Source organism: Anolis carolinensis, chromosome 2 (genome assembly GCF_035594765.1).
Source record: "Anolis carolinensis isolate JA03-04 chromosome 2, rAnoCar3.1.pri, whole genome shotgun sequence".
In the NCBI taxonomy this organism is placed as follows: domain Eukaryota; kingdom Metazoa; phylum Chordata; class Lepidosauria; order Squamata; family Dactyloidae; genus Anolis; species Anolis carolinensis.
Genome location: NC_085842.1, coordinates 240406968 through 240430138, shown reverse-complemented (window position 1 = coordinate 240430138; position 23171 = coordinate 240406968). Strand labels below are relative to the sequence as shown.

Below are 23171 nucleotides of genomic sequence, written 5' to 3'. Positions count from 1 at the left end.
ATATAATTTGGACACATGAGGTTTGTTTTACTGGCCGAGTCTGGAGGCCTTTTTTTGAGAGAAGAGAGAATAATAAAGTAACATTATATTTTTATTGGCTTGATGAAGACTAGGATTCAAGTAAATACAGTATTTGTCAAAATTGTTTTGCTTTGTAAACCTAGATGATTATTACTGTATTTTTCTAGCCAGGCATTTATTTACATTAGAGTCATATTGTTCACACTTTTATTTTTTTATGATTTTTTCAGATTGTTAACTTTGTTTTAAGCAGCTTAAATTGAGGTATTTTAGTAAGATCGATGGTTTTAGTGGCTCACTGCGTCCTTATGCTAAGAAGAGAAGGAAACACATAGCGCTGGTGAGAGTGCTTTTGCCAGTGACGTGTTTCCCTCCCCAGTTCTCCTCTGAATTGGGAAGGCGGCCTTCTTCAGGCTTAGAGGAGGAGGAGACACTCTGCTGGTGAGCGCTCTCCAGAGAGCGCGTGGTAATGGCATGTCTCTGCCTCGGCCCTCCTCTCAGCCTGGGGACATGGTAGGCCACTGCATCTGCATGCAGAGAAGAGGACCAAGGCAGACAGGGGGAAGAGGGGCAGGCCTGAGATTGCCCATGCCTGGTACAGCTACCCTGTTTCCCCGAAAATAAGACAGGGTCTTATATTAATTTTTGCTCCCAAAGATGCACTAGGTCTTATTTTCAGGGGATGTCTTATTTTTCCACGAAGAAGAGCTCACATTTATTGTTGAACAACAAAATGAACATTTATTATATACTGTAAAGTAGTTGTCATCACAAACCAGCATAACCAGACAAACTATGAATCCTATCAAGAATTTCTTGTTACTACCATTATTTACATGTACAACAATCTATGGTACCTCTTGCAATTTAGGTTTCACAAGGTTTCCACGCTGATTTCTCTCTATTCTAGTTTCAATGTAGTTATGAATGATGAATAATATAATATACTATAATAATAATATGATAATATAATAATAATATAATGATATACAATATATTAATGAGATAATATAATATAGGATATAGTAATAACAGAATATGATAATAATATGGTATTAATAGGATAATATAATAATGGGATATAACAACAGAATAGCATAATAATATAATAATAATAGGATAATATAATAGAATAATAGAATGGAATAGAATGATATAAAATATATTAATAGGATAATATAAAATGGAATATAATAATAATAACAGAATATGCTAATAATAATAAAATAATAATATGATAATATAATAGAATAATAGTATAGAATATAATGATATAAAATATATTAATAGGGTAATATAAAATGGAATTTAATAATAACAGAATAATAATATAATAATATGAAAATATAATAGAATAATAATAGAATAATAATATAATGATATAATAATAATAATAATAGAAAAATATAATGATTTAAAATATATTAATAGGATAATATAATAATGGGATATAATAATAGTAACAGAATATGATGATAATAATATGGTAATAGAATAATAGTATAAAATAATCAGTTTCATGGCATAGGATAGGAATAAGGATGAGAGGAGAATCCCAATGCGTCCTGTACCTTTAAGGAGCGAAGCCTTGGGGAGGAGTGGAAAGCCCTCTTCCTTCCCTCCCACCCTCCCTTGCCCGGGCTCCAGGAGCCAATCAGAAGCCTTGGGGGCGAAGGCAGCATGGCCAGGAGGGAGACGGAAGGAAGGAAGAAACAGCGCAGCAGCAGCCACGGAAGGTTTTTCAAGCCGCGGCTGGGGGACAGGCAAGGCAAGGCCAGCCAGGGAGGGAGGGAGGCACAGAAAACAAGCACTTTCCCTCCCTCCCTCCCTCCCTCCCTCCCTCCGGTGTGTGTATGAGTGCTGCTTCTGCCCTGCAGCCATGCTTCCCAATGGAACTCTGCTGCAGCCTTAGTTGCTAGGTCTTACTTTCAGGGGAGGCCTTATATTTGGCAATCCCCCCAAACCCCTGCTAGGTCTTATTCTTTGGGGAGGTCTTATTTTCGGGGAAACACGGTACTAAAGATTTTTCAAAAAATATATAATCCAAAATCAACTATTTGTTCTCAGAGTCAGGCCTCTAGTGTTCATTTATAGCAACATGTTGCTTCAGTTTGGCACAATTAATCACTCAAGTGTCATGTTATACAACAAATTTGACAGAAAAAGTAGTTCAATGCACAGTAATGCTATGCAGTAATTACTGTATTTACAAATTTAGCACCAAAAAATCACAATGTATTGAAAACATTGACTACATTGACTACTAAAAGGCTGACTGCGTTGGATAATCCAGAACATTGGATAAGCGAACGTTGAATAAGTGAGACTCTACTGTAATATGAAATAATTACTGTGTTATAATAATACAGAACAATATAATCTCTAAAACCAGGACAGTAAATAAAGAGTAACACTCTGAAAGCAGGGAAATTGGGAATTCCAGAAAGGAAACAATCAGGGCCAGCTAATACATCCCAACAAAGGATTCTCCCAGGTAGGAAGCAAACAGGCTTTGAAGCTGCAAGGCCATTAAATGCTAATCAAGGTGGCTAATTGCAGCATTCATACCTGCCACACTGAGACTATTAATTGCTATTCAAATTGGCCAACCAAGGATTCCGCAAGGTAGAAAGCAGCCAGGCTTGCAAGCAGCAAGGCTATTAAGTGCTATACTGTTTTATTATACCACAGTAATTTTATATATTATATTTATAATCTTATATTATTTGCTTTGAACTGGATTATATGAGGCTCCTTCTACACAACTGTATAAAATCCACATTGAACTGGATTATATGGCAGTGTGTATTCAAGATAGTCCAATTCAAAACAGATACTGTGGATTATCTGCCTTGGCATTCTGGTTATATAGCTGTGTGGAAGGGCCTTGAATCTACACTGCCATATAATCCAGTTCAAATCAGATAATCTGTATTTTATAGGCAGTGTGGAAGAGGCCAAAGTAAATCCTCTGCCATTGTTGCTGCTGGGGTTGCTAGGACACGAAGTGAGCGAGGCCTAAAGGGGGTGGGGCCTACCCTTCTGATTGGCAGCTAGGGGGAGAATGGCTCTTCCTCGTCCTCGTCCTCTGTAATTTGGACTTTTTCTAGGTTTTTTTAAATTGAAAGACATAGATAGGATGACTGTGTCTTTTGTAGCCAAATTTGGTGTGATCTGGTTCAGTGCCTTTTTTGTTTACTCTATGGGATAAACACACATTACATTTTTATATATATAGATTGTCTTTTGAACCACATTTTTGCATTCCTCTAATTTTTCTTAACTATTTTCTCTCTCTAAAGTTACATTTTTCATCCTGCTAATATTTGTCTGTTTATTGAGACCTTTTGAAGTAAAATTGTTTCTGTGTAGGTTTAAAGAATTGTACCTTTTAAAATGGTTAAATATGTATTAATATAATAATATAAATGCATTTTTTCTTTCTCTCTCCCTTCTTTCCCCTTCTCCATCCTCTCCTGGTTACATAGGTTGAAAGAAATCTGTTTTTGGGTTGATGTAGAAGACAGATATCAAGACACAGGTAAAAACAGTGCCTTCATTTTCCCTCAATCTTTCCATATTTCACATGCTTACACATGCTTAAGAATGCTAAGCATTTAATCTCCAAACATTAAGTGTATATAGAATAGAACCACCTTTACTGTTTGATAGCTGTGGTCTGCTAAATCTATGCACATAATAAAAGGGAAAATACGTATGTGTATATGTGGCAAAGGTGTCCACTCATACAGCCAGCCTCTGGCCTCCACAAACAGTCTATAGTTCCCAGTGCTGAGGAATCACTAAGTTGCTCGCTCCCAAGACACCGTGTTACAGCGAGCACATCCCAGTGTTCCTTTCTCTCTCCATTTGCATGACCCCACCCACTGCCTCTCCCTTTCCTATGGCACACAGCAAACAGAAGAATTGATCAGCAACTGAACATACTGGAGAGAGAGGTTTGGGGAGAATTCACCATGATGTATAGGAGTTATAGGGACTGGGATGTACAGTGTTCCCTCACAACTTTGTGGTTCGCTTTTCACGGATTCACTGTTTCACGGTTTTTTAATAAACTCTAAAACAGTGGTTCCCAAAAGTATTTGGCCTATCGCCCCCTTTGCAGAAAAAATATTACTCAATGCCCGCTGGAAAGGGGTGTGTGGCTTAGAGGGGTGGGCGTGGTTCCTGTTCAAGAGGGCAGGGCTGAGCCTCTCCCCAGTCCAAGATGCAGGGCTGGGAGGGGGAGGCCAGGACTGGGATGGGTGGAGTTATGAGCTCTGAGACAGGGCTGAGCTTCTATCGCTGTCCTGAGGTGCCTGCCAGGACACAGGGGGCGGGGCTAGAGGAGGGGGTGGGGCTAGAGGTGGGAGCGGGGCCTCTTCCCAAGTGCCTGACAGGGCTGGACCTCTATACCCCGCCCCTGTGTTCTAACAAGCGCCTCAGGGGAGGTATACAGAGGCTCTTGGGAAGAGGCCCTGCCCCTGCCCCAAGCCCTGCCCTTTAGTCCTAAAAGGCCTCTCAGGAGAGGTACAGAGGCTCAGCCTTGTTTCGCTCTCTTTGGAAGAGGCCCCGCCACTGCCCCTAGCCCTGCCCTTTAGTCCTAAAAGGCCTCTCAGGAGAGGTACAGAGGCTCAGCCTTGTCTCGCACTCTTGGAAGGAGGCCCCGCCCCCTTCCCTAGCTCTGCCCTCTGTGTCCCAACAAGCACCTCAGGAGAGGTATAGAATTCTCAGCCTTGTCTCGGGCTCTTGGGAAGAAGCCACGCCCACTCCTCTAGCTCCGCCCCCTTTGTGTCCTAACAGGCGCCTCAGGTGCTCAGCCCTGTCTCTGGCACATGGGAAGAGGCCCTGCCCCTCTGGCCCCGCCCACATCACCGCCCCCCTGGATCGCTCCAGTGCCCACTAGGGGGCGGTAGCGCCCACTTTGGGAATCACTGCTCTAAAAGAATATTGTAAATCATAAAAAAATTCAATTTACAGCCTAAGGAAGAGAGGAAGGAGAAGCCAAAGGGAGAGAAAAGGAGCCCAAGAGGCAACAGGAGGAGAAGGAGGTGATTTATCAACACACGACTGGTTGATAAAGACTTAAAATAGTGTATAGCTACTAAAATAATGTATAAATATTAAAATAAATATAGTGTCCCTACTTCACGGATTTTCACTTATTGCGGGTGGTCTTGGAACGTAATCCCCGCGATAAGTGAGGGAACATTGTATAGTTTCCTTGCCATCTAAGAGCACTCTGAACCCCACCAATGATGGATCTGGAACTCACTTGCCACACAGACTCAACATTGCCAACTTTGCATACTGACAGGATTTGGGAGTGATTGACCTTGAAGTCCAGGAGTTATAGTTCACCTGAATTCAGAGAACATTGAACCCATCTGATGACAGATCTGAACCAAACTTGGCACACAGACCCAACATGGCCAACTGGGAATACTGGTGGACTTGGAAGGGGACTGACCTTTCACTCTGGGAGTTATAAATTCACCTGTATTCCATGAGCCCTCTGAACCCCACCAATGACGGATCTGGACCAAATTTGGCACACAGACCCAACACTGCCAACGTGGGGTGATTATCCTTGGCATCAGAGAGTTATAGTTCACCCATATTCAGAGAACACTGAACTCAGCTAGTGATGGATCTGGGCCAAACCTGGCACACAGACCCTACATGGCCAACTGTGCATACAGGCAGGGTTTGGGGGTGATTGCCCTGGGAATCTGGGAGTTGTAGTTCACTCTTACCAAACTGGACCAAACTAAATATTACCTAACATTCCAAAACAAACAATGCCTTCTTCTAATGACCTGGGCACCGCCGGGTCCCCAAGCTAGTTCTAAATAAAATATTGGTATCTTGCATCTTATTTTATAAAGCATTTGCTGAGCTTATATCAGTAATTATTTATGTTGCATTTACTGTCCCCTTCCCAAATTTATAAGGAACATTAACAATCCTGAAACTCCAATGGAAATATCTTTTTATTTTGATAGAACTTTGAGAATTGATTTTTCAGACTATCATCTACCTTTAACTGTTGATTTAATTGGTTTCAATTTTATGATGATTTAAATGCTTTCTAACTGTTGTAAGCTGCCTTGGTTCCCAAACTGGGAAAAGGTGCGATATAAATGTAATTGTATGAGTTATGCACAAGTATTGTCATTTCACTCATGAGTTGGCCATAAATGTCAGAAATAAATACATATATGTGAGGTTTTATTTGGATAATAAAGATTAAAGTGAATGAATTTTCATCTCTTGTCAGACTTGTTTTCTCATATTAATAGTTCGAAATGCTGGAGTCCAATGCTTAAGACGTAAAGCATGAAAGAAGTGGTGACTTCTGAAAATGTTCATACTTTTTAAGTTGTACCTACATAATTATATACTCTTCAGTTTTGTTTGTCTTTCCTGCAGCCTTGCATTATACACCTGGAATCAATATAAGAGCAAAAAACTATAGACAGAACAAGGTCTTCAGTCAGCATAGACTGCATTGATATAATTTTATAAGCCATTTTAGAGTATTTTTTTGCTGAAACGTAATTGTGATTAATATATATTTGCTCATTAGCAGGTATAACATTGAACAGCCATGGCTGCTCAACCGTCAGAACCTCCACCAAATCCAAGCTGTAAAATTATGACTTTTCAGCCTACAATGGATGAGTTCCGAGAATTTAACAAGTATTTGGCTTATATGGAATCAAAAGGAGCTCATCGTGCCGGATTGGCAAAGGTAATTCTTTGATATGCTATAGGTGATAGAAAATGAGTTTAAATAATATGCTCCTTCTAAAGCCTTCTGTCAATCAAGGCTTTGTTAAGCGCAGATTCACTTATGCACAATGGCTTTTGTTATAATACTGTCTAGTTATTATTTTGAAGACATCTTGTTCATACTTTATGCCAAATTGAACAGTAAAATATAGAAAAATCTGGTGGAACTTTTTTTTTTTTGAAATGTTGGATAACGCTGTATCATGAGGATAAAATTGTCATCCAGATATCACTATTACAACCAACACCTAGAGGTTTTTAAACAGGGACGGGATGGCCATCTGGCCATCTTTGATTCTGTACTACAAATTATGGTGATTAAAAACACTAAAATATCCACATGTGGTGGAACTGTAAGGTAATTAAAAAATATTGGTGGACAATACATAGGGAATGTAAAAAGATTCTTAAAGTGGAATTTGACTGTAAACCAGACTATTATCTATTAGGATTATATAACTTTAAAAAAGATAGTGAAACAAATTTGGAAATTGAAAAAGAAAACAATGAGAAAATATTCACCTACGCCATCACTGCAGCTAGAATAGTACTAGCAAGAAATTGGAAAGGCGGGAAAGAACTCACTAAAGAGATGTGGCTGGAGAAGTTAATGGACATTAAAAATATGGACAGATTGACTTTCTTGACAAAAAAAGCCACTGGAAGACCTATGAGAGAAACGAACTGGTTACCTTTAGATGAATACCTGCAAGAAGAGACAACCCGTTGAAATAATCAAGACTAAGAATGGAAGCTAGAAGATCGGAAGTCTATTCCCCCCCCTTCCCCCCCCTAGGGTTTTCTTTCCCGAAAATTTTACCTCTCCTACCTCCATCAATCCCCTCCCCCTTCCCTCCCCAATCCCCCTCTCTCCCTCACAGTTTTCCCTTAGACTATCTCCTCCAATTGTAACATTGCAAAAACCCAATAAAAATATTTTTTTTAAAAAACACTAAAATATAAGATAAAATACAAAATTATAATTAAAACAACAAAGTAAATCAGTTATTATTATTATTATTATTAGTATTAGTATTTATACTCTGCTTTATCTTTCCCTAAAGAGAGAGAAGAAGTAAACAACATTCAATCACTTATGCATTGCACTTAAAACCTACTTCAACAAATCTATATATATAAAAGGGTAATGAAATTTCGGCCTAGGACAAAACAACAAAACTACACATCCCAGAAACACTAAACTTGGCAGTACAACCCCTCATCCATGTCTCTACGTTCATACAACAAAGTCTCACTTATCCAACATAAACAGGCCGGCCGAACGTTGGATAAGTGAATATGTTGGATAATAAGAAGGGATTCAGGAAAAGCCGATAAAACATCAAATTAGGTAACGATTATACAAATTAAGAACCAAACATCATGTTATACAACAAATTAGACAGAAAAAGTAGTTCCATGCGCAGTAATGCTATGTAGTAATTACTGTATTAACAAATTTACCACCAAAATATCACAATGAATTTAAAACACTGACTACAAAAACATTGACTACTAAAAGGCAGACTGCATTGGATAATCCAGAACATTGGATAAGCGAATGTTGGATAAGAGAGATTCTACTGTAATATGAAATAATTACTATGGTAGAATAATACAGAACAATATAATCTCTAAAACCAGGACAGTAAATAAAGAGCAACACTCTGAAAGCAGGAAAATTGGGAATTCCACAAAGGAAACAATCCTTTGGGAGGCTAACACCTCCCAAGAAAGGATTCTTCCAGAAAGGAAGCTCACAAGGGAGAGAAGCAGTGTGTGTTACCAAAGTCATTATTATTACTATCATTATTATTATTATTATTATTATTATTATTGTGTTGCTGTGAACCATGAAAATGAATACAATCTGGCTCCAAGTATTCAAAAACACTAAAATCAGAATATATAAAAATTACTGTGGTATAATAAAACAGAACAATACAATCTCTAAAATCAGAACACTAAATAAAGAACAACACTCTGAAAACAGGGGAATTCCACACAGGAAACAATGAGGGCCAGCTAACACCTACCAACAAAGTATTACCATCACCAAAGTCTGGCAAATCCTCTGTTTTCTGAGGGCCACAGACACTAGAAGCACATAAAATATCGCAAAGAACGTCACTCTGAAAACAAGGGAATTCCAGACAGGAAACAATCCGGGCCAGCTAACACCTCCCAACAAAAAATTGACTCAGGGAGGAAGCAGCCAGGCTTTAAAGCTGCAAGGCCATTACATGCTAATCATTTTGCCTAATTGCATCATTCATACTTCCCTCCAACAAACAAAACAAAAACCAATCAGAAATATTGTATATTCACAAGCTTTAGGAGATAATATCCCCTAATGGCGCAGCATGTTAAAGCGCTGAGCTGCTGAACTTCTGGACTGAAAGGTTGCAGGTTTGAATTGGGGGAGAGGAGAGAGCCCCCACTGTTAGCCCCAGCTTCTGCCAACCCTAAAGTTCAAAAACATGCAAATGAGAGTAGATGAATAGGTACTGCTCCAGCGGGAAGGTAACGGCGCTCCATGCAGTCATGCCACATGACCTTGGAGGAATCTACAGACAACGCCAGCTCTTCGGCTTAGAAATGGAGACGAGCCCCAACCCCCAGAGTCAGACACGACTGGACTTAATGTCAGGGGAAAACCTTTACCCTTTACCTTAACTACCACCAATTCCTCAATAATTTATTTCCCATACCACCATACTTCACCACAGCAACGCGTGGCCGGGCACAGCTAGTAGCTTTTAAGACAATAACATTTGTGTGTTGTTGAAGGATTTCATGGCCAGAATCACAGGGTTGTTGTTGTGTTCCACAAGTATTCTCTCCTGACATTTTGCCCACATCTATGGCAGGCATCCTCATGAAATATGGAACAATATTTCACATATCTTGTTCATATAGCCAAGATAATGTAAGACTTTGCAGAGCGTAGCCAATGTGTTTTTTAAAAAACTTTGTGAATTGTACTCCATCTTCTGGAAAGCAATTAAATAATGTGATCCTACATAGCAGGGGATTGGACTGTATGGCCTTTATGGTCTTTTCCAACTCTGTGATTCTTCAATAGAAAAGATAGCCTCTTGTATAATTGGTTACATGTGTATCTGCTTTGGTTTTATTTTTTAACTAAATGTCTAAACATTACATTTAGCTTGATGGTTGGATACCTTTGTTGTGTTTGTGGGTGTGTGTATGTGTTGAGTACATAGAGAGATTTAGTGCCTTTGGGATATTGCTTTACACACTGGAGCCTTATGGGTGTTGTATGCACATATTTCCTGACAGGTTGCAGTAACATCTAGCTAATTCAATCTCAGTTAAAGCTAGAGTAACCGCCCAACAGAACTTGTGAAATAAGTTCCCATAGGCCATATTGCTTCATATATGTCACCAAATAACTGTAACCTCTAATTATATAACTTCTCATGGTAGTAGTAAGAAATAGACTACAGAAGCAAGATTGAGTTGGGGCTAGGAAATTGGAGATTTGCAAGCTTCTAGGAGAAGAGTAGGGAAGAAAGAAACAAAGAGACTTTAGGAAGTGGGAAGGAGTGAAAAATGTTGAGTCTGGCTGTTGCAAAACAAAAAGAAAGTGCAGGCTAGTCATCATTTGTGATTGTGGTGGCTAAAGGGAAGGGTGGGGCAGTCATTATGCATGGTCACTCATTCCAGACTAAGCCTTTGTGTGCCTCGCCTAAGTTCCTGTTGTCTTCTATTGAAGCACATATTAATGAAATAAATAGATGAAACTGACTTTTGGCCTATCATGTTCCCTTGGATGAAATTATCAAGACAAAGATGATAATAATAAGAAGGAAGTGGAGGTAGAAGAGGAAAGAGCAGGGGAGGAAAACAAAAGAAGAGGACAGACAATGGAAAATAAAATCTGGTTGTAAGCAGATTTTATAAGGAAAGACCTCTCCTAGGTGACTGCACACCCTTCAAAATAAAATTAAAGATAAATCAATCACACCATCAAAAAGAGGGAAGGAGAGCTTCAGGCTGCTAGTGCCCTGAAAAATAATTCCCTGAAGATGAATTAGAGCTGCCAATATTACCTTCTCCTGGTATCTTGTTGCCTCCCAAAGTAGTATTTAGTTCCTTCTCATGTTTGCATATCTCTTGTGAAAACTTTGTGATCTACCCTATATATATATAAAGTCTAGAAATTTTGGTCAAAAAATCAGCTAAAAAACTGAGTCAACTTATCACTTCAATGCAAGTACTGTATCTTAACTCTAATTAAAAAAGAAACTCTGCCCTTCTTCTGAATGAAATAATGCAAAGGTAGAGCATAGTCCATCCTGGGAGAATCCCCTCTACTCTCTTCGCTGTGGCCTTTTTGAATGTCTGTGCAGGAAAATGGCAGTTGTGGCCAGAGGTGGTCAGCACTCCCCCCCCCCCCACGGAATGACTCTCAGGAAATATAAGGGTCATAACAAAAATCATAAGTTTGGCTCCAAAACCCACCCTCGACTTATACATGAGGGCCACTTTTACATGTGTATATGGTAAGTAATTTAAACTCAGATGATTTTAATCTCCGAGGTGGTTATAGGGGAAGATAATTTCGGGCTGGAACATTAAAGGCTTTATAGGCTAAAGCCAGCACTTTGAATACTCCAATTAAAAATAGTAACACTATCCATAGACACTTCTTCCTCAGAAGGAATACATAAAAGTTGAATTTGCACCCTTTAAAATTATTTAACTTTTCTTTAACTTCAAGCTACACAATTCTTCTCCTGACTAAAATAAAACAATCTGCATGTATCAATTTTCAAATTCTGAAAGTATAATTTTTCATTCCTTCTTTATAGAAATTCTTTATATACATTCTTTTGTTGATCCTTATTTCTCTTTCTCTAAACTTCTAGGTGATTCCTCCTAAAGAATGGAAGCCAAGAAAAAGTTATAATGACATTGATAATCTGATAATTCCGGCTCCAATTCAACAGATGGTCACTGGTCAGTCAGGTCTCTTTACTCAATATAACATTCAGAAAAAGCCAATGACTGTGAAGGAGTTTCGACAACTTGCCAATAGTGACAAGTAGGTAGATTTTGCTATTTTTGCTTATGCTGTCCTTTTTTCATTTATCCCCTAGCTTTCTTTCAGTATTTATTTATTTATATTTATTTTTATCCTGTCATTTTCCCGATATAGGGAATCAAGGTGCACAGGCTCATATAGAGAGGTACTGTCCTTCAATAACCTGGACCCAAGCCATACTGGGCTCTATAGGTTAAAACCAGCTATTTGAATTGTGTCTGGAAATGAGTTGGTAGCCAGAAGAACCGTTGCAACAGGGAAGTTGTGTGCTCCCTATAGTCAGGTCCCATTAATAACCTCGCTGCCGGTCTTTGGACCAACTGTAGTTTCTCAGTACTTTTCAAGGGAAGCCACCGTAGAGTGCATTACAGTAATTCTAATTGTGATGTAATCAAGGTATGTGGAAGGCCGGGCTGTGGCACAGGCTGGAAAGCAAGCCAGCTGCAACAAATCACTCTGACCAAGAGGTCATGAGTTCGAGGCCAGCCCGCGCCTGCGTCTTGTCTCTGTCTCTGTTCTGTGTTATGGCATTGAATGTTTGCCTTTATGTGTGCAATGTGATCTGCCCTGAGTACCCTTTGGGGTGAGAAGGGCGGAATATAAATGCTGTAAATAAATAAATAAATGTACAACTATGGTCAGATCCATTTTCTCCAGGAACAGGCACAGTTGGTGCACTAGCTTTAACCATGAAAAAGCACCCCTGGTCACTTCTAAAACTTGGGCCTGAACCTCCAGGTTCAGGACTAAAAGCTCTCAGAAACTGTGAACCTGCTTTTTCAGGGGGAGTGTTACACAAACACAGTCTGAATCTCTATTTTCAGATTGGTTTTTTGACTGATTAAAAGCACCTCTGTCTTGTCTGGATTAAGCTTCAATTTCTTTGCCCTCATCCAATCTATTACAACTGCTAGGCACCGCATGGGAACAGTTTCCTTGGAATTAGGTGGAAAGGAGTAGTAGAACTGGGTGTCATCGGCTTATTAATGACATCTGATCCCCAAATTTCAAATTACCATTTCCAGCAGTTTCATGTAGATGTTCAATAGCATGGGGGGGGGGGCATGCAGGACTGAACCCTGATTCTGTAGGCCAACGGTCAAGCCATAGCACTGTTTTCTGAGATCATTCTAACAGAAAAGAAATGGAGCAACTGAAGAACAATGCCTTCAGGCCCCATCCCAGAGTGGCAACTGAGAAGGATATAGAACCAGCAGGGACACACTCCCCCTGTCCGGTTCTCTGCCTAGGTCAACCACCAAGGCAATCAAAGCTGTCTGTCCTATAACCAGACTGAAATAGATCTAGATCAGGCCTGCACAACTTGCAGGTGTTTGGGCCTCCAACTCCCAGAAGCCCTAGTCCTAGTTCCAGTACTCAAAAATTCTGGGAGCGGAAGTCCAAAACACCTGGAGAACTGTAAGTTGTGCAGACCTGATCTAGACCATCAGCCTCCACCCTATGAGTTAAGAAACCACCACACCAGTATTGGAGACTAGTCTATAGTTGTTGAGTACATGATAAGTTGTTGAGTCCAGGGAAGGTTCATTTAGAAGAAATCTTACCACAGCCTCCTTGAGGCATATTGGGATTCTGCCTTGAAGCAAAGAGGCAGCAATCACTTCCCTTAACCACTATGCCAGTCCCCCTTTGGCCTATTTAATGAGCCAAGAGGAGCAAGGGTCTAGAACTCAGGTAATGGCTCTCATCTCTCCAAGAATCATGTTTGTACACATTGAAAAGTACCCACAACACTGGACAAGCAGGTACCAAGATTATATCCACTAGAACTGTATTAATTCTGGTGTCTTAGAGCGAATCCAAGCAGCCTTATCTGTAAAATGGTGAACATGTTTTTGCAGCATACTGTTCCATGGATTACCTTTTGTTTTGGGCTAGGTTGAACTAGATCTCCAACCACACAAAACAGCTCTGCTGTTCGGTTCTGTGCCAATGCAATGGCATTATTGCCTTTATTGGAACTCAAGGCAGCTGGTAGCATATTTAAATACAATATAGACCAAAAACTCTGATTCAAAACTTTGATAAAATGATAAATATAACATTCATTTTAAAAGCAATTAAACTGTTTATAAATTTAAAACATTAAACATTACAAAACATTAAAATTAAATAACAATATCATTAAAAGCCAATCCCATTCAATTTCTAAAACATGGTGGCACAAAAACGTCTTTAGATATTTATAGAAGCAAAAACAAAGAGGGCACTTTCCTGGCCTCCCAAGGAAGAGAATTCCAAAGACTGGGAGCAGTCATTGAGAAAGAAACAAGCCTGAGAATGTGGTGAGACAGAAAATAAAAACTCTTCAGAAGTCCTTAACAGCTGTTATGGATTCATAAAGAGAACTATAGTAAATTAAATAGCCTGGACCCAAGCAATAAAAACATTTTTAGATTTTTAAAAAACGAAATACACGTGGCTGCTCTCTTAGACTACAACAACGTCACTTTTTCTTCAGAGTCCTTAAGTTCTATGTCATGGTGCAGTTTGCTTTCTTACTAAAGTATAAAGTAGAGAATATGCAAATTAGAGAGCTTCTTGCCCATCCAAGCATCAGAGCAATGACTGATGAAAAAGAGGTTAAGGTGGTTGTTCTAACCTATACATTCCTCCAATAAAACCGTGTAACACATGGCTACTAAGAGCTAATAAATACATTCCTTAAGTCTTTTGTACTATCATTTATTTCATCATACATATTGCAGATGATTTAAAATTCTAAGCCATCTATCATATCTAGATGTTGTTGAAGGCTTTCATGGCCGGAATCACAGTGTCGTTGTGTGTTTTTCGGGCTGTATGGCCATGTTCTGGAACATTTTATTTATTTATTTACAGTATTTCTATTCTGCCCTTCTCACCCCGAAAGGGACTCAGGGCGGATCACATTACATATATAAGGCAAACATTCAATGCCTTAACATAGAACAGAGACAGAGACAAACGCAGGCTCCGAGCTGGCCTCGAACTCATGACCTCTTGGTCAGAGTGATTTGTTGCAGCTGGCAGCTGTCTGCTCACCAGCCTGCACCACAGCCCGGCCCTAGACATGGCCATAGAGCCCGAAAAACACACAACAACCCTATCATATATAGATACTAGCTTTTCCTGGCCACACGTTGCTGTGGCTTATGGGAATCCTTTGTTGGCCAGATGGAATAGCAGTGAATAGCCTTGCAGTCTCAAAGCCTGGCCGTTTTCTGGAGTAGCTGGAGCTTTTTGTTGTATGAACGTAGAGGCATGGATGAGGGGTTGTGCTGTCAAGTTTGCTGTTTCTGGGATGTGTAGTTTTGTTGTTTTGTCCTAGGTCGAAATTTCATTACTCTTTTATATATATAGATTGTAAAGCTCTTGAATCCAGGATGGTCAAAGGATTGTTTCATAGAATCATAGAATCATAGAATAGTAGAGTTGGAAGAGACCTCATGGGCCATCCAGTCCAACCCCCTGCCAAGAAGCAGGAAATCGCATTCAAAGTACCCCCAAACTTTCCTCCCACACTTCTCTCCTCCTAGACCTTATTTGTTAGAAAGACCTTTCTTCAAGTTTTATCCATAGCTATGATTGGTTAGGATGTGAGAAGGCCTTCTTGGTGCATGTGTCTAAAGTCTGGAATGTCCTGTTCTGTTACTCTCCTGCTACACAACTATTTCATTTCCAGAACAGATTTCTCTTGCTAAGCAGATTGTTTTTATGTAGAAGACCCACATGTTAGAATACAAAAAATGTATTGGTTCGGCATGTTAGCTTGCATCTTATGGGATGTTTTTCCAGAAGTGTATATTAGTTGACATTTATACAAGATACACAAACTGTTTAAATAAATGTGTTAAAGCGCTGAGCTGCTGAACTTGTGGACCAAAAGGTCCCAGGTTCAAATCCCAGGAGCGGAATGAGCGCCCGCTGTTAGCCCCAGCTAACCTAGCAGTTCGAAAACATGCAAATATGAGTAAATCAATAGGTACCGCTCCGGCAGGAAGGTAACGGCGCTCCATGCAGTCATGCTGGCCACATGACCTTGGAGGTGTCTATGGACAACGCCAGCTCTTCGGCTTAGAAATGGAGATGAGCACCAGCCCCCAGAGTCAAACACGACTGACTTAACGTCAGGGGAAACCTTTACCTTTACCTATAATTAATATAGAAATCCTTAACCTTTTGTAATTACTATTACTTTTCCTTTATCACCTTACAGATATTGTACTCCAAGACATTTGGACTATGAAGACCTAGAGCGAAAATACTGGAAGAATTTAACTTTTGTAGCACCAATCTATGGAGCAGATATTAATGGAAGCATATACAATGAAGTATGTGCTATATTTGGATATATTTCTAATTGTCTAATGTTACAACATTTTTCATTTTGAAGAAGAATCCTATTTCCAGTGTTGTCCAGTTTGTTTATTTTTGAGTCCATGTGCATTTTATTTGATGCATTATTATTCGCCCTACCTGTCTGCATTTTTAATACAGGTGTGCTGATAATTTTGAAGGCATTTAAAAAAGAAAACTTGGTTTGGCAACAAATCCAATAATAAAAGTAAGATTAGCAATGGAAAAAGACGTAACGGAGGGAAATGTGAGAAACATATAAAAGCAGAGAGAGAGAGAAAGTGATTCTGTGAATGCAATCTGTGCACCTGTTTAGAAGTATACTAAATTATGTAGCATATTATGCATCCTTTTCTATGTTGTAAAACTGCAACTCCCAACAGCCCTATCCAGCATGGCTAATGGTAAGGAATGCTGGGAGCTGTAGTTCAACAAACCAGACTCCCACACCAGTGTACCTTGCAAAGAAACATAGATGTAAAAATGATAAAATAGTTTTTTTAAGGGAGATAAGCTCAATCCGAATAGAACTGCTTGTACTATTGAATTTTTCTTCAGCCACTAGATGGTACCCTTGCACAAAGATATATTTATGTGCATGTTGTGAGCTATTCGTGAAATATGTTCTAAATTTAGAATCTAGATCTCATATTTATTCACATTAGGGATTTTATGTGTTCAAAAAGGGTAGGGAAAATATGCTCAATCTAGAAATGAGGCTATGGAAGGGGAGAAAGTACATAGCATATTTCCTCATATTCAAGAGATGAAATATTTTTTGCATTAGTGATAGTCAAAGCTGTGTAGACAACCTAATGGAGGCAAAATAGTTTCCACAATATGTAAACAGTAATTATTCTTTTCTAATACAAAATTCCAGCTAAGATATAGGCAGTAATTTAAGTATAATATAATTATGAATAACCTGAATTTGTTGAGTGAACGTGTAAAATCTTCTAGCTGAAGAGCTCTGTGAATGCAGTGCCTACGGTCCAAAGAGCTACTGGGACATAATCAGTGAAATGAGAGATTTTTTTCTTTCAATGGTAGGCTATGGCACCGAATAGAGAGTGTGCTCTCTCTCTCACACAAACACATATGTATGTTTCATTTCCCTTTATTTCAAAAATAATTCTTCATGGATAGCTGATGTTATGGAATCCAATATAGTTCTTTAATTCTATATTCTAACAATTAAATGTACAGTAGAGTCTCACTTATCCAACACTCGCTTATCCAACGCATTTTTGTAGTCAATGTTTTCAATACATTGTGATATTTTGATGCTAAATTCGTAAATACAGTAATTACTACATAGCATTACTGTGTACTGAACTACTTTTTCTGTCAAATTTGTTGTACAACATGATGTTTTGGTGTTTAATTTGTAAAATCATAATCTAATTTGATGTTTAATAGGCTTTTCCTTAATCTCTCCTTATTATCCAACATATTCGTTTATCCAACGTTCTGCTGGCCCGTTTACGTTGGATAAGCGAGACTCTACTGTACTTATAAAAATATGACAAAACTAGTTTGCTGTATCTAACCAAGTGTCCATTTTGCCTGGTACTTCACTTCAAGCATCCATCTTACAAACAAGGACCTAATATATCATCTCTTTAATGAGTTCTGTAAGAGTTGATCTATTCCTTGATTAGAGTGGAGTCACTGTTGAATTGTAGTGAAATCTTTGGAATTAAAATAGTCTCCTCTGGTTTATTTACATGTTTCAAACAGTTTTACCCTAGTCTTTAGCCTAAAAAGTTCCTAGAGTAGTTTATAGAGAATAATTAAAAACAAGTCAATCTCTGTTCATTGTTTTACAGCCTAAGGCCTGAATCCTTTGGTTACTCTTAACTAAATCAATGAATTAATGGAACTTATACAAGGATTGATTTACTGGTGACTGAATTCGCTTATTTTTTTCAACATAACAAAAAGGTATTAGGGATGCAGTGGAAAGAAAATGTAAAGCAAACGTAAGCATCAAATGTTAGAGTTCTTAAAAGGGCTACCTAAGATACAAACAGTACAGGCAGAGAGAAAATGCATTACTCTTCCAGGACATCCAGTGAAATGCCCATTGGTTATGCTGCTATACTGACATGGAAAGATGTTACACAAAGAGGCATCCTAATGTCCCCATGTAGTGTAGTTCAGGGCTTTGTAAACTTTTTTCACTGGCAATCCTTTTCTCCTCAAGAAATGTTTACGTGACCCCAGGTATATAAAATTTTGTATTAAAAATCAACATTAATGACAATAAATCAACATTTGCAAGGCTTGCTAAACAGGCTGATTTTCCTTCTTGTGGAGTACAGCTGAAGCATTTTCTGAAGGGTCCACTGTAAGTACTGCACATTGTTACTAACAGATTCATTTAAATGTGTGGTGTTCAGAAACCAATTTTTATGACCCTAACATTGAGTTAAGGAAACCCCATTTGGGGTCGGAACCCACAGTTTTAGAAGCAGTGATGTAATTGACCCCAATGTGCTAGAACAGCAAGGACATTCTTAGCCATTGATTGAGCACAAGGCTCTGAGGTGCCTTTGAACATGTTCTAGCTGCACTTGATCATCTGGCAAAGAAGGAGCAGCCTTACACTGGGGGCAGAGGTTGTTTCTTCTATACTGGGTGTGAAAGAACAGCGGGGATGCAGCTGGGCAGAGGTGATCAGTACCTAGGAAAATGGAGCCATGCCTGGAAGGACAAAAAGCATACATATATTGGTAAAACTTCAATTCTTTGTTTTACCAGATAATTTTTGTTTACAATAAAAATAGCATTTTATAACTTATTAGCAGTTGTGAAGCAGCAAGTAAAGGTTCAGTAATTTTTAATTTCAGCAGACATATTCCATGTATGATAATATTCTCAGGATGCAAGAATTTCTCCAGGCTTTCTTCTAAACAAATATAATACAATTTTTAATTTAAGTAATCTATTCTTATGTTATAACCGACTACTTACCTATGTTTTATCTGCTGGAGTGGCTGTTCTTTCCATTCTGATTGAATTAAGTATATTTTTCTCAGAGAGAAGCAATGTAAAAACCCCGCATACAAAATTATGCTGTATCTCCCTTTTCCCAAACCCAACTTTTAGTTGTAACAACCTTTCATGGCCATTTAATGACCAATGAAGGGCAGGGGACATCAGAGAAGTTTTCTACTGTGTCCCTATAGCCACGCACAGAACAGCGAATGCTCTGTCAAGACTTCCACAGTGGCCCCAGAAGTCTTGGTATCTGGATATAGTCAGATGTTTCTCTGCTACCTCCTGCTCTCAGCTCTTCATTAAATGTCGGCCAGGGGGGTGGGGGTGGGGTGTTACAGCTAGGAAGTGTTGGTTGATATGCAGGTCAATAGAGAATTCTGATATCCACAATATAACTTTATGGTGTAAGTTGGACGTATTCTGTCATAAATCACTAACAACCAGTAATTTGTTTTGGGAATGATTTTTAAAACCATTATCTGAATACATGTCTTGTCTCCAAGACAGCTGGCCATGCTCAAATAAATGATAATGGAACAATTTAGATGCATACAACTTTTTTTGAATAGGAGGAAAATAAACTGAATTGCTCTTTCATTCAAAAGCTGATGGTACAAATTTGTTTTCATTTGATCAATCATTTATTGATCGTTCATAAAATTGATTGGCTGTGTTTTCACATTTTTCTTTCAGAATGTTAAGGAATGGAATATTGCTCATCTCAATACAATATTGGATATTGTAGAGGAAGACTGTGGAATCTCAATTGAGGGAGTAAACACCCCATATCTGTATTTTGGCATGTGGAAAACAACATTTGCATGGCACACTGAAGATATGGATCTCTACAGTATTAATTATCTTCATTTTGGAGAACCCAAATCCTGGCAAGTTTAAACTCCTTATGAAAATGAATTTTATGAAATTGTTTTTTTTCCCTTTCTGAAATTTAAAGGAGATAAGTAGGTATATGGTTAAACCTTTCACCATATCTGAAGACAGAAAGAATCATATAGAAATGTAAAACAACCATTTCCTAATATTTCTGGAAAGGCATAACATTAATGTTCATATAATCTGTTTAAAGGGAAAAGCTTAGAAGATTAAGTATAATGCTTAATAATGTTCAGATAGCTGTGGTAGAACTCCAGTTCATGCAAAATGACCCCAGTCACAATTCTTGACATCTTGAGGTAGGACTTGGAAAGATCCCTTTTTGAAATCTTGGAGAGACTCTGTTAAGCATTGTAGTACACAATATGGAACTTCTGATTTGGTAAAAAAATTTTTTTTTAGAAAGACTGAAAAAAATAAAATGAAGGGCAGAATAATAAAGGAAAATACGTTTAGTAGGAAAGAGCTTCTAGTAAGTAACCTAAAATGGGTAGATTATTATTGGAGGGGTGTAGCATCCATCTGTTACATAACTTAGGGTTTGAGCTGACATCTCTTGTCTAGAAAAATGCAATTGGAGTTTTGGGCAAGGGGATAGAAAAACAGCTACATCGCCTTTTACCTTTTCTGAGGTTCTCCCTCTCCCCATGAAACCAGGACAATACTATCCAGAGCCAAGAGCAAATGAATTCCATTTTGTGGTTAGGGATGCACAACAATATTTTATTCCCTCTAACACCAAACTTGAGTTATTGAATGTGTATCACCTGGAAGCAAAATGAAACAAAATCCACAAAAATTATACTTAAAATGGATCAACTAAAATGCTACTGGATTCTTCATCAGGCAAAGGATGTTAAAAACATACACAAGAAAGGAAAGAAGATATGATGGTGTTGGAGTCAGATGTTGTCGCTGCTGTAGTTCAGCGTTTTCTTCCTAAAAAAGGGGCATATGGCTAAACTTTAATATCCTTTGTCTCAATCCCCACATGACCAAATAAACGAGTGGCCTTTGCCTGCATTATGATCTCTCCAGACCAAGTGAGCTACAACAGAAGCTACATCTGGAACAAAATGTAGACCTGTAACTTCTGTCATAATTCCCCTCTTTTTCTTTCTCCTGTATGTTTTTTTAACCTCTTTTGCCTGATAAAGAAGCTGGTGGAGCTTCAAAGACTTGCATACTGTGTTTTGTGCTTTTTGGTAGGCCAATAAAGGTATTTATCTTTTCTGTATTTGTATTATTTTGCTCTGTGACCAACACTGCTGGCCCTGAGTATATTTCCAGTTGGAAGTAAAAACAGAGTAATAATTTTTATGTTCTCAGGATATTCTGGACATGCGAATTTGCCAAGAGACTTTTTAAATTTCTCTAGTCACAGCCTAATATGGCCTTGCTTGTGAGGGAGAAGATTTAAAAAATAAAGGTGAATGAATGGCAGGAAAAATAATTAAAAGAATCTTCTTTTTATACATGAATGTCTTAGAAGGATAGAAAGAAAAAACTTCTGTGTGAGCTAAAATCCTCAACAGAGGTGAGGATTATCACTGAATGTTTAGCTGAAGGTATACCTATACATGTATGAAACAAACCTTGAACAGAGGGGATGGGGGTAGAATTATGGTTTGCCAAAGAGGAATATAGGAGACTGCTTTGAAAAAGGCAAGTTGGATTTTGAGAGAACTAAGTATATCAAGGTTTAAATGGCATTGAATGGGCTATGTGACGAGGAGAATGGAGAAATTTATATACAATATTTGGAGAAAGAGGAGAAAATAGAGCAGTTCTTTTATTTAGATAGTTCATTGTGCTTTGTGATAGTTGGTGATTATGAAGGTTATACTGGACACATACTCCTTTGATGCTATTCGGTCTTTGGATGATATAATGAGATAATTACTTCCGATTGTGCTTCAGTATGGTTTTCAGTCCCATCTAGATGGAGCCAGCATAGGCAAAGATAACAAAACTGGCTGGCTAGTCAGTTATTAAGAGATCCTAAAACCTCACATAAATGTTGAATGCAGGAATAAAGTAGAATTTGGAATGGAGAACACTAGAACAAATACTGTTGACCAGTATCAATTTCAAGGCTAATTACTTTTATTTAAATGGGCAAGAAAGCTATTATTTTCTGACAGTAATGATGTACAGCACTCTAGCTTCACATCGTTGGCATAACATATGCCTGGATTTTCATTTTAAATTATATGCATTGCTTTGAAATAATGGATTTTATAAGCTGACGTGTATTGTAATGTCAGTCAGGAAAAACAGTCTTTTCATATAATGCAGCTGGGTATTAGGTGGTTCATATTTAAACAGTACATTTAACAAAGGATGTTAAAATGTGATGAAATAAATATAATTATCAGTATCTTATTAATAAACACATGTTTTGTTATGTTACAGTAAATGACATTAATTTTCAAACATAAAGGACCCTTTTAAGTGTTAAACTGGGAACATGGAGAACAATTTCCCATGGATGCATTTTGTAAACCTACTGTAACATTTATAGGGCACCAGAAATACTCATTCATCTATCTCATCCAACCCTCTGTATATTATTTTCAAGAGCTTGGTGGGCTGCCATGAAGAGGAAGGTTAGGGAAATCCATTGCCTTCAGCCCACTTGCATGAACAGAAATCTGTCCTCAGTGCAGCATTAGGGATCCGATAGCCAGTGGTTTTCCATGAAGAAATTGTGGATTTGCTTGATCTTATTTTTCTTAAATAGTGTCTGTAGAGATATGTTTACATAGTTTAAAATTTTTGTGAAATAGTTATGTAATTTGATTACTTTCTGTTATTTTCTTTGGAATATTAATTTTACAAAAATACTTCATAATACAGGCAGTCCTCGAGTTACAAACACCTCACTTACAAATGACTCATAGTTAAGAACGGGGGTAAGACAACAGGAAGTGAGAGAAATCTAACCCTTGGAAAGGAAATTCACTCCTGGAAGAGTATCATGGGGAAAAGGTGTCTCCATGAAGCTTTCTCAGCAATCCTTGTTTCT

At 38.3% G+C, this 23171-nt stretch overlaps 1 protein-coding gene across 6 annotated transcripts in view; it reads left to right on the top strand.

Annotated features, from left to right (window-relative positions):
* Nucleotides 1-23171, top strand: part of kdm4c (lysine demethylase 4C) — a 398176-nt gene that overhangs the window by 18440 nt on the left and 356565 nt on the right. For 5 of the 6 annotated variants that reach the window (XM_062971934.1, XM_062971936.1, XM_008103350.3 and 2 more), the window contains exons 2-6: nucleotides 3510-3562; nucleotides 6611-6775; nucleotides 11712-11887; nucleotides 16107-16221; nucleotides 19943-20136. In XM_062971934.1, the coding sequence (XP_062828004.1) occupies nucleotides 6632-6775; nucleotides 11712-11887; nucleotides 16107-16221; nucleotides 19943-20136 (629 nt within the window). In that variant the 5' untranslated portion in view covers nucleotides 3510-3562; nucleotides 6611-6631. The remainder of the gene's footprint in view (nucleotides 1-3509; nucleotides 3563-6610; nucleotides 6776-11711; nucleotides 11888-16106; nucleotides 16222-19942; nucleotides 20137-23171) is intronic. The other variant, XM_062971935.1, reaches the window with a different exon arrangement.